The sequence below is a fragment of the Pteropus medius genome, unplaced genomic scaffold (genome assembly GCF_902729225.1).
Source record: "Pteropus medius unplaced genomic scaffold, Ma_sr-lr_union100, whole genome shotgun sequence".
Taxonomy (NCBI): Eukaryota; Metazoa; Chordata; class Mammalia; order Chiroptera; family Pteropodidae; genus Pteropus; species Pteropus medius.
Genome location: NW_024349800.1, coordinates 62,572,244 through 62,586,283, shown reverse-complemented (window position 1 = coordinate 62,586,283; position 14,040 = coordinate 62,572,244). Strand labels below are relative to the sequence as shown.

At 44.1% G+C, this 14,040-nt stretch overlaps 1 protein-coding gene across 12 annotated transcripts in view; it reads right to left on the bottom strand.

The window, feature by feature from the left end:
- DIXDC1 (DIX domain containing 1) overlaps window positions 1–14,040 on the bottom strand; it is a 66,031-nt gene that overhangs the window by 19,270 nt on the left and 32,721 nt on the right. For 7 of the 12 annotated variants that reach the window (XM_039887886.1, XM_039887893.1, XM_039887892.1 and 4 more), the window contains 7 exons: window positions 12,340–12,571; window positions 11,599–11,706; window positions 6,581–6,637; window positions 6,136–6,245; window positions 4,564–4,712; window positions 1,867–1,956; window positions 98–151 (listed from right to left, as the gene is read on the bottom strand). In XM_039887886.1, the coding sequence (XP_039743820.1) occupies window positions 98–151; window positions 1,867–1,956; window positions 4,564–4,712; window positions 6,136–6,245; window positions 6,581–6,637; window positions 11,599–11,706; window positions 12,340–12,571 (800 nt within the window). Of the gene's footprint in view, window positions 1–97; window positions 152–1,866; window positions 1,957–4,563; window positions 4,713–6,135; window positions 6,246–6,580; window positions 6,638–8,831; window positions 9,263–11,594; window positions 11,707–12,339; window positions 12,572–14,040 lie in introns of those variants that run through there. The other 5 variants (XM_039887889.1, XM_039887896.1, XM_039887895.1 and 2 more) reach the window with 3 other exon arrangements.

The following is a 14,040-nucleotide window of genomic DNA, read 5'->3' as shown; positions in this document are numbered from 1 at the left end:
CTGCATCCCTTTCCCTCTCCCCATTACCATTCCAACGTTTGTGTGTAACATTCGCATTATTTTTTTCAAAGAGTAAAACGTACATGTCCTGACATACCTTTAGGTCCTGATTCTCCTCCATACTCTGATCCAGACGACTTTGGATTATAATCTGAGTATAAAGCAAAGAGATGGTTATATACCTATGCTATGAAATTCAGAGGTCATTCACTCAACAAATATTTATTAAGCACTTATTAGATGCTAGCTAGCCCTCTACTGTGGCTACAAGGAAGAACAGGAAACAGTTCTTGTGCTCTAGTGGAAGCATTTATGCCCAGGGTGGAGCAAGAAGATGAATAAGAATAGAGTTTAGAATGAGAGAGAGAGAGAGAGAGAGAGAGAGAGAGAGAGAAATTGTGTGTGTGTGTGTGTGTGTGTGTGTGTGTGTGTGTGTGTGTTGCAGGGGCTGGGCAAGCAGAAAAGAAAGTGGCAAGGAGTTGGAGAGAAAAACGGGGGCCAGATCATGAAAGGCCAGAGGGTGTTGCAGGATACTCAGACAGAGAGACGGGACACCGAGGCAATAAGCAGAAAGTAGTGTGTATTGGTGCTGGCACTGGCTCCGCGGATTCACATCCAAAGGCTGAGCTCCAATCTCACAGCAGGGTGTTCCTTTTTATACACGTCTTATAATTCCTCACAGTAAAGTGTATTATGATTGGTTGGCAGGCCATCAGAGGAGTGACCGACCAGGGCCGTTGGTCTTCAGCTATGACACTGAAAAGTCCCTTACCAGTTATGGGAAGGGAAAGGAACAACCTTCAACCATTACAGGAAACGGTTAGCTCGGCCTCCGCTACCACATTGGCAATGGGGAACCATTAGTTTTAGGCAAAGAGATGACAAAATGAAGTTTGCCTTGAAGGTAAATTATTCTTGCTGTTTTGTAGAAAATGAATTAGAGAAGGGCAAGGGAAGAATCAGAAAATCAGTTAGAAGGCCACTAGAACACTGGATGAAGGCCTGAATTAAGGCAGTAGCTGTGAGGAAAGAGAAAACTATATGAAGATATTTAAAAAGTCAACTTAACAAAAGTTGGTGACTAATTGGAAGTAGAGGGAAGGGTTAGAATGGATTCAAGGATGATAATTCAGATTTCTGTTTTGGGCATCTGGGTAGATGAAAAGTAAAAATAAAAAATAAAAAAAAAACAACAACAACAATCCAAAAGGACAAGCAATTTTGGTGGTGGGAAGAAAAAAGCTGTTTAAATTAGGACTCATTGAAATGGAAATGCTATGGGCCGTATAAGTGGAGATAATTAACAGGCAGTTACATGTTACATATACAAATCTAGAACTCCCCAGAGAGAGCTGAGGTAGAAATAAATAGTTGAGAGGCAACATCTGAGTCACACGGAAAGTGAGTAAAGCCATGGAGGCCGACGTTACCCAAGTGAATGTATAGGATAGGAGAGAGCCCAGAGTGAACCCTGAGGAGCACCAACATTTAAGGCATAGGCAGAAAAAAGAGAAGCTTCAAGAGGGACCTGAATGTAAACTCCATAAAGATACGGTCTTAGGTCTGTTTTGTCATTAGTGTATCTCCAGCACCTAGAAACAGTGCCTGTAAGAGTCGGCCGGCACTCAATAAATATTTGTCGATGAAAGAAAGAAAAGGGGCGAGGTGGGGCGGGGAGTGGGCGAAGAGAAGGAAAGAAAGAAAAAAAAAGGAAGCATAGTCAAAACTTTATGAGGAAAACCAGGAGAGACAGAGTCAGGGAAGGAAGTATTTTAAGAAGTCACGGACAACAACGTCAAATGCTAAAAACAAATCAAATAAGTAAACCTGACTATTCAGTGTCCAGTCAAGAGAGAAGGAACTCACCAATTGCTCCTCAGGATTGGCTCCTGGTTCACAGAGGGCCAAGGGCCTCTCCTGTTCATCTTCAGGTAAGGATCCATTGAGCAGTAAGGCCTGAATTAACCCCAAAGGCAGAAACAAACTTTAACTCTCATCAGATAACTGAGTCTAGGGTTGGGCTTGGTAGGCTCAACCCATATTGAAATCCGCAGCCAGTCTTCCTCTAGAAATCTCTTTCGTAATTTTTGATCCTTAGATATCTCCAATTGCTCATCTTGGATCTATCTGGAATTCCTTCTGTCGGGCCCATGCTCTAAGCCTGTGTCTCCTCTCTGGGTGTTCCTGAATCTTCTGCTCCAAGTTTCATTGGCCCCAGAAACCCATCTAAAATAAACTTTCCTCTCAGAAATGACATTTCAAACCCGAGCTGCTCAAACTAAATTTTGCCACCTGGAAAATAAACTAAAAGCAGTGCTGAATTATCCTGGTGCAGAGGTTTATTATAATAAATTAGTTAGAATACATTTAAAACAATGCCTTGGGTTTGTTTCAATAATTCTGAATTTTTACTCCCTAAAGCAACCTGGATAAAACAAGAAGGAAAAAACATTTGCTTAGAGACATTCTCATTCATTTCCACTCTCCCGCCAGGCTTTATTTTCATTAGAATATGTACCCCACCCCCAGATTTACCTTGAAACTAAGAAAGCTTAGGACCCCAGGCCCCCATACATTCACTACCCTCCCAAGGTCATATATATAATATCGTATGCATATATGTAATCTTTTCTTAAAGATGGCCCCTAAAATTGTGTACTTTAGGGCTCACAAAACTTGGATCTACCCCTGCAGGTAGGTATTACAGGACCTATCAGCTCAATGAAAGATTTAAAAAGGTGTCCCTATTTTTAATGTGTCCCCATATATAAATGTCTAACCTTTTTAAATTAAAAAAAAAATGTGTTCCCATTTTATATCACAAGCTTTTCTCAATCCAATAAAAGAGAAAAATACAGAGGTTAAATCTTATTTCAATAAATATAACACAAATGACACCACAAATGTTGGCATATAAAAACATTTAAAAATCCAACCACTGGTTGGTCTACAAAACACTAATAAAAAAAAAGTTCAGTAAATCAAATTAATTTGGTTATCCCATGGAGTTGTGGCAAGAGGTATAGGCAAGTATTAGAAGCCAAAGGGCTGCTAAGGGAGAGCAACATTACAGAAAACTGACACCAATGGCCAAGTGTTCAACAGCCTCTAACTTAAGCATACTAATAAGTCAGAAATCCTGGACATAGCTTAGCATGCAACTTGTTCATCACTGAAGGAGTTAAGAAGCCCAGTGGATGCTGTGAGCCCCATTGTATTCTATACTGGAACTGAATTCTCATTGTGATCATGTGGCTGTGAATTAAAACTCCTCTGTTTGCACAGAATATTAGGATGCTGACTTTTCTGCCTATCAAGTCTCTTCTTTTTGTATCTAATCTGCCATCAGATTTCTCCCAGACTGCAAACCAAACTGAGAGCCAATTAAAGAATATCTATGTTCATATAATGAAATTATCATGGGATAAACCTGGTTGGGTATAATCCCAAAGCTTTCCATGCTTTAATACTTCCAATTAAAGGACAACAGTAACAACAACAAAAACCATTCTATTAATTAAACCTTTCCTTAATGGAGTGTCTAAAATGCAGACCTTTTAAAAATATGGAGCAAATATGGGGAAAATGGACAACTCTTTCTTGGGAATGTTTAGGAGTAAACATTCCTCCAACTCTTCTCAGTTCCTGGGGCATACATTATGCAAATTGTTTTACCACAGCACCAAACTCCTTTTTTCTTCAAGAACCCTTTGTGTCCCCGCCCTGTTGCTGGCTGGCTGGGAGCACGCCCTCCACCGCCTGCCGGCTGCCAGAGCCACTCACATAATGTAGGCTTTGTTTATGTGTCCATAAATATTTGACAATTCAGAAGCAGTGCAGTTCCCAGCACAAACAGAAAGGGATATTCCTAGGCAATTTCAGGGTCATCAGCATACTATAAGGACTCCCCCAGATAGAGACAGACGCACAATGACAGAGGATTGGGGGGTCATTTCAGGGTAGAAACTAAGTCAAGTGGGTCAGCTGGTCTCTGGAGGCAGATTTACTAAGCTGGCATTGAAGATACAGGAAAACTGAAGGGCTTCATTGCTCAAAGAAAACCTCTTCCCCCTGATCATCATGCCTAGGAATCCACTTGCAAATGCATTAGGAGTACACTAAATCCCTGGGCTAGATTCAATTGGAAACCTGTAGCATTACTGGCTCTTCCACCCTTCCTGCTGGAGAATTCCGAGGAGAAAACCCCTGGCTATTCACAGTGCCATTCTCTGGGGGAAGCTGCAATTGCAGGTCTGTAGCTGCAGAGAGGGGAGAAACCCACCTTTAAACAGAGAACCAGAAGAAGAGTTTGGTAGGGCTCAATGATGGCTTCCAGAGTTGCAGAACCAACAGCTGTGCCGTAAACAAGAGTCCATAACGTCCATTTAAGAGTACTATACTCACATAAAAGGAATTTTCTGCTCTTTGTGTAATACTCCGTCTATTAAATTCCCCATTCAACCCTAACCTTATGCAAAACTAAGTCAGTTAATTTCGATTGATACCAGTGATTTAAGAATAGTAATTGGTGCACCAAAGACAAACTACAAGTGAAAGAGTTACCTGTAATCCTGATATCATTTTCTTGGCTTCCTCCATTTCTTTTTCTAAATGTTCTTGTTGTTCCAACAGCTGTTCTTCCCATGAAGTCTCCAGGTAGGTTCCAGGGCTACCTGGTCGCCAGTCTCGGGATAGTGGAGAGTCTGTCTCCTCTACAAAATGAGAGGAGGAAATCCAGTTCATGTTGAAGAAAACTGAGATTCCAGCAGAAAGTGTTCACAGTCCGCTGCGTTCACAATTAGGTCACCTGCCTTCTGAACCTGTCCTCATTGCATAAACTGGACCTCCACCAGGTGGGGTTGTGAGACATAACGAGCTGGCTGTTAACTCGACTTCAGGCTCACAAAAGCAACACTTAACTCTGTTGGGAAAATATATCCTCTTTAGAATGTTTAGGAAGCAATAAGACCGCCTCTTCAGGAGTCTTGGTATGGGACATAGATTTTACTCTTAATTCTCCAGAACTGGCATTCTCAGAGCTTGATTCTGCTACGTACAAAGAGGGGAGCTGTCAGATGCAGAGAAAACAAAATTCCTTTTGGTTGGTTGCTCTGGAGCTTCAGGAGGGAGATCTCGACTTAATATTCCTTTGACCATTCTATCATAACTGATCCCATCATATATAACACCATGTGATTCACACAGGAAATAAACCAGTAAAAACACATTTGCACAAATTGTTTAATCTCTCTCGTTTTATTTTCCTACCTTTACAATCTCTTTGCTCTGATTTCATCCATAAGAATGAATATAATAAGCATAATCCCTTTGGGTTGTTGCGAAGATTAAATGAGCTAACTTATGTGCAGGTCCCCATGGTGCCTGGCCCAGAGCAATCACTCAATAAATGCTCTCTCTCTCCCTCCCCAGAGTCCCAGGCGTTTCTGACTCAGTAACATGACTGATTCTTTGATACTAATGCCAGGGCTGGCAGAGGAGCAGAATAAGGAAGAATTTAATTCTAGTTTTTCTTCTGAGGACTTGGATTTCATTGAATCCCCTACAGGTGAATAAAACTCTATCTAAAATGTTTTGCTTCTTTCATGTTTCCCGCTGTGTTTATGTAAGTAAAAGGAGAGTGACTGAAACAGAGGAAGGAGAAGTCTAAATAAAGGGAACTCCTTGTGGTCCTTTCAGTAGCCCTCACACCAAGCCTGATAGAGACCTGCTCTCAGACACCTCAGATCCTACTCTATATTCCTGGCCCCACTTCAAGCTAGGGAAGTACTGAAATTATTTGTACAGCACAGAAATAATAAAAACTATTTACGTGGGTAAGGCTTCTGACTATTTCCAAGTCATCTCCTAATTCATAGGCAGCTAGCTGAGGAACAGCCTGTCTATACCGCTGTAGGATTTCTGACAGCTAGGACACTGGCAGTGACATTCTGTAAGAGGATAACTACATTAATTGGCTCCAAAGCATTAGAGCCCTCTAGAGCTGATCCTGTATGCACAGACTATAGAGAGGCACAAGGCCAGGGAGCTTACAGGTAGATAGATAGTCAGGGCCTCTGAACTCTTCCAGTTGAGGGCTGTTCCTTGAGCCAACCTAGGCAGGCTGAGAAATAGTACCTGTTCTGTTCTCTATTCCTTCAGAGGGAATAATCGCGAAATCTGCCTTCTCCGACTGGGTGATAATGGATTCACTTTTTGCACTGTGGACAGGACTAGGTGAAGTCAGGCTGTCATCGAAGAAAAAGGAAGAGAAACAACTATTTGATGAACAGTTGTCTTGAAGTCACCATTCATAATTTATCTCAGAGATATGTTCTTATTCATCTTACTCCTACTGCCTAATGCAGTACCCGGCCCACAATAAGAACGAGTATTTGAATAAACTTCTTGAATGAACGAAATAAATACTGAATGAACAAATGACCCAGCCCTAGGAAATCTTTTTCGCAAGGCTGCCTTTAAGTCTAATTCATTCAGAGGAGATTTATCAGAAGGACAGGTAATCTGACATTTTACAGAGTTCCAAGTTTTGTTTTGTTTTATTTTGATTTGTTTTACTTACCACCACCACCAACTTTGGGCCCAAGTTGAGAGACAGATGTAATATGCGTTGTAGTAGCTTTGGGAGATAGGAAAAAAAAACTATTTCCGATACATTGATCTTTCACAGACAAGTAGCAATACCAGCAGAGTAACCACAGAAGATCAGCCTTGGGCTGATCCCAAAGGAGGGGATGAAATGGATGGTGCCTCAGCGGACAGAACTTGCAGGAGTGTAGACAGTACCAGAATGGGCAAAGGGGCAGTGATATATAAACAAAGCTAGGATGTGACAAGGAAAAGGGTAATAGGTCAAAGGGGGAAAAGACCTGCTAGGAGATAGTGAAGGTTTACCTGATTTGTTCCTATCAAAGAGTTATTTATATCTCTGCCACACTATTTTCAAACTGTCATCGAAAACCTCGCAACAATTCTTAAGTTCTGATATAATTACTATCCTTGGAAGGAACTGTTCAGATTTTTAGGAAAGTAGAACTTTACATCTCCAGAATAGCAAATCTGTAAGACAAGCTGGGAATGTGAGGCGGATGCTCCTGTCTGAAGAGCCCTTTTTCTTTGCACCGCACCTTGAGAACATCAGCACTGAAACAATCTCAGGGGCTGTGGGGTCTGCAAGCCCTGCCCCCTCTCAGGAATTCTTTCCAAATCCATCACCCGGACAACAGTGTCAGTGTCTAGGATTCACTGACCCACTTAATGTGCCCCTGAAGTCTCCCAGGCTAATCCTCACAGCCACGATCAGGAGTTAACATTTCATCTTCTTAGAAATCTGTAAAAACTAGAGCCAAGCACAGTGGAAGTAGTAGAGACTTCGAAACCTCTGAAGCAGCCTGAGGACTAGGGTCTCATCTGCCGCGTTGTCCAGAGTTTAAGGGCTTTGGTAGGAACGACTTCAAACAGTTATATATTCTCATCCTTATTAGAACCACAGAAAAAATTTTAATGTCGTTTGCTTCTTTAAATTAAAGAAAGGAACTTAATCATAGATCTGCAACCTGAACAGGAAAAAGGGGTGAAGAGTGGCAAGAAGTGGTATTCAGAAAAAGTAATTGCTTTACAGAACTCTCTTCTCCATCTTTCACTTCTTAGGTAATCTGAGTTCCAGGCCAACATGAATCAGCTGCTGAAAAAGCACTAATCTAATGGTACTATGTCTTCTATAAGGAGGACGATTCATGGCTGTTCAGGCTTCAGCATTCACCTCCGAAAAGAAATTGGGATCCAAGTGCAGACAGAGGCCTGCAACAGCTGCTCCTCTTAGAGAAATAATAAGACAACACTTTCTCAGCTGACGAAGTGTTATGGTTGACATGTTCCAGTCTGCATTTGGCTGGACCACAGTGGGGAACGTGTAAGACGAAGAGGGGACTGGGAAGGGTGGTGTGAACCTGGAAAACAGCTTCCCTAAAACCAGAGACGCATGCTCAGCTCCACCTTCTCCCTCCTAAGTGAGCTGTCGCCCATATTAGGGCAATAGGAGGCGGATGTCTGCATATTCAAGCCCACTGGGGGAGTGGCAGAGCAGTCAGAAGAAAACAACATTTCTCTTTCTAGAATTAAGGCTGCCAGTGTGTGAGGCCAGAGAGGTAAGACCATGAAACTAAATGGCCAAGTTAAAAGAGAAAGGACCTGAGGAAGAAAAATCCTGAGGCACATGGCAGAGCAGGTATCTTGCTGCTTCCCCAAGAAGAACCTCATGGATGAGGATGGTGCATTTAATCCTCTGCCTCGAGTCAGAGAAAAGTATTTTCATGCTAAATTAATTATATGATATAAGCTCTCTTCGATTAGCTTAAAAACCTTATTTTATAAACAAGTAAAATAATCCTCTCAAGTCAGGGAACAACTGATTACAAATCAGGTCCAACTGATACACTTCTTAATTCCCACAGTTCTAACTCCAACCTTAATTAATTAGACAATCAGTCCCCTCGCAAAGATACTTGAAAATTAGAGTCAACCCAATTTTTTTTTTTAAATAGGTAGTGGGCGATGAGAGTCCAGCTCCTTCCTGAAGTGCCCTCCCTTAGCAGAGACAAGACAGGGTAAAGGGCCACTCCTCCTTCCCCTTTGCTGACTCCAGCTTCCTAAACCCACTGTATTTCATAGTGATAATCTCAGGCCAGCAGCCTGTTCTCCCCAATATAGCGCCCCCACCCATCCCCGTCTGTCTCTGGCTAAAAGCATCCCCCAGTCCTGGCCCTGTTCCCATCCATGCCCCCACCTCCAAAGCCAAAGTGGCCTCAGCTCACCATTTGACTTGCGTCCCTCCCATGGTCCCCCTCCTGGCTCCGGCTTCAGCAAGCCTGCTTCCCTGGGTGAGGTGGGAGGCTGAGACTCACAGCGCTCCCGAATTCGGGCATATCTCCCCAAGCTGGGGCCCGAAGAACGACTCCACGGACAGGCCAACTACCAGAGCTGCTGGCCCCGATAGCAGGAGAGAGTAGAGAGGTCAGAGAGGCAGGCGTCTCGGCCCCAGGGACCGGGATGCTCCTGGCTCCGAGGCGCGCTGTCCCGGCAGCTCAGACACTGCAGCAGCCCGGTCTGGGCGGAAGCCGACTCCCCTCGCAGGCTGCTGGTCCCCAGCAGCCGCAGGGTGGTCCCCGGGCGCAGGCATCTCAACCCATCTCCGACCGCGAGAAACGATCCCGCAGCTCCCGCTGCGCGGTCGAGTGCCGGCGGCCAGCGTGCGCGCAATCCCAGCCCCGCAGCGCCTCTCCACTCCCTGCCCGCCCCTCCCCTCCCCACCCCCTACCCAGGCTGTCACACGCGGCCAGGCAGCGCCGGGCTCCGACACCCTCTGGCACTCAGCCGGCCGAGAGTCCGGGCAGAGGCAGGGCGAGGGCAGGGGCGGGGCCAGGATGCGGGGCCGGGTGGGAGCGCCCGCCAAGCTGGGAGGGGCCGCCGGTGGGCAGAATCCCCAGGAGGGGATGTGGTCCTCGACCTGACAACCCCAGGTCTGAAAACGTTGCCTTTTCTACCCTGAGCCCTCCCTTCGTGGACACAGAGGCCGGGGTAGGTCTAAGCCGGGTTCTCGCAGGAGGGGTCACCCCCGGAAACCCGCTATACGCCCATCTCCTCCCACCTTCCCTTCGGGCGTTTCGTGTGTTCTTTTTCCCAGCTAAAGATCATTTTGCTTGGATACAGTGAGAAGCTGGCCCGAAGTCTTGGAAGCAACAGGCAGGCAGGGCTTGGCCAGGGTATCTCTAGAGGAGCGGCAGTAGGGCATTAGACGCTAGGGGCTATCTTTCCTATCTCAACCTTCTCCGGGTTCTGGGTCAGATCCATGGTCACTGAGCCATTAGATGGGCTCCCCTGGGTGGAGAAAGTGCCTGAGCCTGCTGGGTCCCAGGGAACTAACTGAGGAAAAGGAAAGGTGCTGAGCACACCAAGGAGGTTAGTAAGAGGTCAGCTTCGAAGAAAATGATAAAATAAGGAAGGGGTTAAAGACAGAAAGAGGAATGAATGCAAACTATTCAGAGTTCCTCCCAGAAAACTGTCACCATCAGCCCTCTGCAGCCAGATTTCCAGTGGGTCCCTAATTTACACTGTCGCACTGCCTCTGCCCCAGTCGGAGTCCTATCAGAGAGGAAGGAAGCAGGTGCTCTCAGGAAGAAATCCAGACTTCCTCTTCTCCTCTAGTCTCTCCTCTCCTCTCTTCTTCTTTCCCTCTCTCTTCCCCACCCTCTCTCTGTCTCTCTTTCTCTAAACCTGGCAGGCACTGTCAGACACTGAAAGGCAAAAAGCCTATAGCCATGCAGGAAGCAATAGATCTCATACAACAACACATCCTTTGGTTCTGTACCAAGTGATAGCCTAAGCAGCAAGCAAGAAAGAAATGGTTTAGATGCTCATTAAAAGCACATCTATTGCTTACAGGATTTCCTCTGGGATGATGAAAATGTCTTCAATCTGGATAGAGGTGACGGTTGCACAGCATTACAAAAGTACTAAATGCCACTGAATTGTACATTTTAAAATGATTAATGGTTAATTTTATGTTATTTGAATTTTATACATAAAAACCACATCTATTAAATGTGAAAATTAAAGAAAGTTGAGCAAGGTTATCAGTATATTAAAATGCTGAAGAGAATTCCATGTGACCTCAATCAATTAGGAAATGGTCCATCAAACAAAGATGGAATTTTATGAGGAAAAGAAATAGGAAGAAGAAAACAAAGACATAAAATACATATAAGATAAAGAACAATTAGACTTTAACTAGCCCAGACTAAGCCAGGTTGAGGTAGGAGAGAAAAGATCATAAGAGCAAAAATTAAATATGATCGATTCAGCAATGAAATGAAATTAGTAAATGAGCTAACATGATCTGGGGATGTGTTTATAGAAGCATAATTTACATGAGAAAGGAAAGTTGCCTTTTCCTGCCACTATACTTGGCAATGATCAGGCTTTTATTAGAGCACTGTGTCCTGTTTCTCGGTCTCTGCGCTTGACTCTAAGGGATATAGACAGCCTTTCAGCTACAGTCACATTCGTCATTAGCCCACTCAAATGCATACTAATCTACCACAATTCCCAGCTCTATAAATGAAAGTTGGAAACATTCTAATGCCCTAAGGCAACTCTGCTCATTTTCTCTTGCTGAGCGTTCTTTATACAGCCTTCCCAGGCCATAACTTAGAGTTACACTCAGGCACAAAAACAGTACAACGGAATCGGTTCTCATAAACACCGGCAGCTGATATACAACTACCAGAACCACGGCTTAGCTCTAACAGGTCCCAGTCATGCCCCCATGTGGACACAGCTAAGCACTGGCACTAGGGCTCTCCACAGGGAAATTCATCAGCATCCCTACCCTCCTGCCGGCACAAAACAACAAGGCAGTACGGAGGGCTGCCCCTTTAAAGCCAAACATAAACTAAGGGAAAGAGAAAGCATTTAGGTGCCTTATTGTCTATGTTGCTACTTGACGCTGAGAACCCTGAGAACCCCCAAGAATTCGGTTTTTAGCTATGACTGTAGTGGTAAAGAATCTAAGGCTGCAATTACCTGGAGCAGCTGGACTCGGACGGGGACCTTTGCTGCCCTTCATACTGCTGCACCAGAGCTCGCACACTCCAGTATGGATTCTCAATCTCCTCATCCATGCTGCTGTTCCTAAAGTCAGAGGGCACCAGCAAAGGAGAAGGTGTCAGTCCTTCATGTCAACTCAACAAGTACTGACAGATGGCCACTCTGTGAGCGCTACTGGAAAAAAGATGAATAAAGGCAAAGCCCCCACTTTACTTTAAAAGACACTTGAAACCTAATAGGGAAGAGAGACACAAAAACAAGTAATTTCACCAATCTTTGCAACACCTCAGGGTCGTGCTCTCTCTCAGCAGACACACAACTGCCAAAGTGCTTCCTGCCACGACTCTCCAGGACAGCTTGGCCTTCAGAGTACATTCCAGGGAAAGACTCCCCCAGATGAATTGGAGCATTGCTCCCACATATCTCCCAGTGAAGAAAACACTCTGCCAAAGGCATATATTTAAAATTCTGGGCACCAGAGCAAAAAAATAAATAAATAAATACATATATAATTCCTTTACTTTCTGCTAACTGCAAAGTAAACATCCCTAAAGGAAAGGGCTTTTCTCTTTTAGAGTGCCCGCTACAACGTCCACTCCATGCTCTTTTCTGCACTGTGGGGCTGTTTAGGTGATATTTTCATCGACTGCATAGCATCATTTAAGGAAAGAACTTACAGAGAGAGTCAAGTTCCCATCCCCGGAGTTCTACCCTTACCTCTGTCTGTATCGAAAGACATCCCGTCCTGACTGTGACATGTCATGACACACATCAGCCAGAGCAGCAGCTGCCCCCTGGGCCACAGCAGTGGCACAGTGTGGTTGGTGACTCTGCACAGGAGCTCTGGAGTTCCGTCCTTGGTTCACTGTCCTGCTAGAGCCGGGTTTGAAATGAGCTGCCAAGGCAAGGACCAGTCTCATGATAGACTTCAGATTTCCTTCCACAATATCTGAGGGACAAAGCAAACCAGGAGGTCCAAAAGGAGGCATGGAGCTGAGGACTCACTCATTTAATATGTATTTGCTAATGATGCAGGTAAGCGAGGCATTCAAGGTCTCTATCTTCACAAAGCCATGTTTAACAGGGAAACAAGATTTAAAAGCAATTACAATAAAGTCCAATAATGTGTTATGATAAGAGAAGTACAGGATTCTTTCAGGGCTCAGAACACAGGCATCTTATCTTATCTAGAAGGCTCAGAGAAGGATTCTTAGAGGATTCTGAGTTCTAAACCGAAACTTGACTGATAAATAATGGTTCACCAGATGAGAGAAGAGAAGGAAAAGAGTATGCCAAGAAGAGGGAACAGCACGCATGAGGGTCTAGAGGTGAATGAGAGCATGATAGACTAGAGCCACGCTGTCTGATATGGAAGCCACTAGCCACATGTGGCTATTGAGCACTTTGAAGGTAGGTATAGTCTGAATTGAAATGTGCTGTGAGTGTAATATTTACTTAGCACACACATACACAAATGAAAAATATCTCATTAGACTTAGCACAAAAAATAGAAGGTAAAACATCTAATTAATAGTTTTTATATTGATTACAGGATGAAATGATAATTTGTTGGATATATTATTGGGTTAAATAAAATTTATTCAAATTAGTTTCACCCTTTTTCTTTTTTTCAATGTGGCTATTAAAACTTTTACATTACGCATGTGACTCACGTATTTCTATAGCACAGCTCTGTGGTAGAGGAACTAAAAGTTGAGCATAGCTAGAGGTCAGAGTGCAGGAGGACAGCGTGAAAAGTGAGGGGATGAATCAGAGGTCAGGTCAGAGAGGGCATGGTAAGCCACAGGAAGGGCTTTGGATTTTATCCTAGGGGCCCTCAGATGCAGAGGGCTGGCATGAGCCTATGTATTCTTAGAAACATCATTCTGGCTGCAGTGTGGAGAGCAGATGGGAGGGGGACAAAATCAATGCAGTGGGACTAATCAGGAAGCTGTTGCACTTCTCTAGGTAAAAGAAAATGATGTCTTGAGTGGCAGCGTTCTCTCAAAATAGCTGACTTTAATGGGCCAGATCCCCAAGCCCACTCCTCATGTGGACCAAATTAGAGATATTATCACATTCTAAATTGTCCTAGAAAAAAACGAGATGTGTAGGCAGAAAACAATGTGATAACCTAGTGAGGAGCTCCTCTGCAGTTAATGTGAGGAAATGGGTAAAATTCTATTTTTTTTTTTAGTTTTATAGCCTTTTAAATACGAAAGGCTTTGAAAAGGATCGACTGGCACCTTCTACGAAGTGCTTTCAGTGGTATCTGCCCCACCTAAATGACTCCAACACAGAGAACATCAATAGTACAATATAAAAGGAGTGCTCCCTCTGCCCCCATTTTCATCGGAGCCACAGGCAATCAGCCCCAGAAACTGAAGCTGAAGCAGAACCAGACTGCAATAAGTTCTA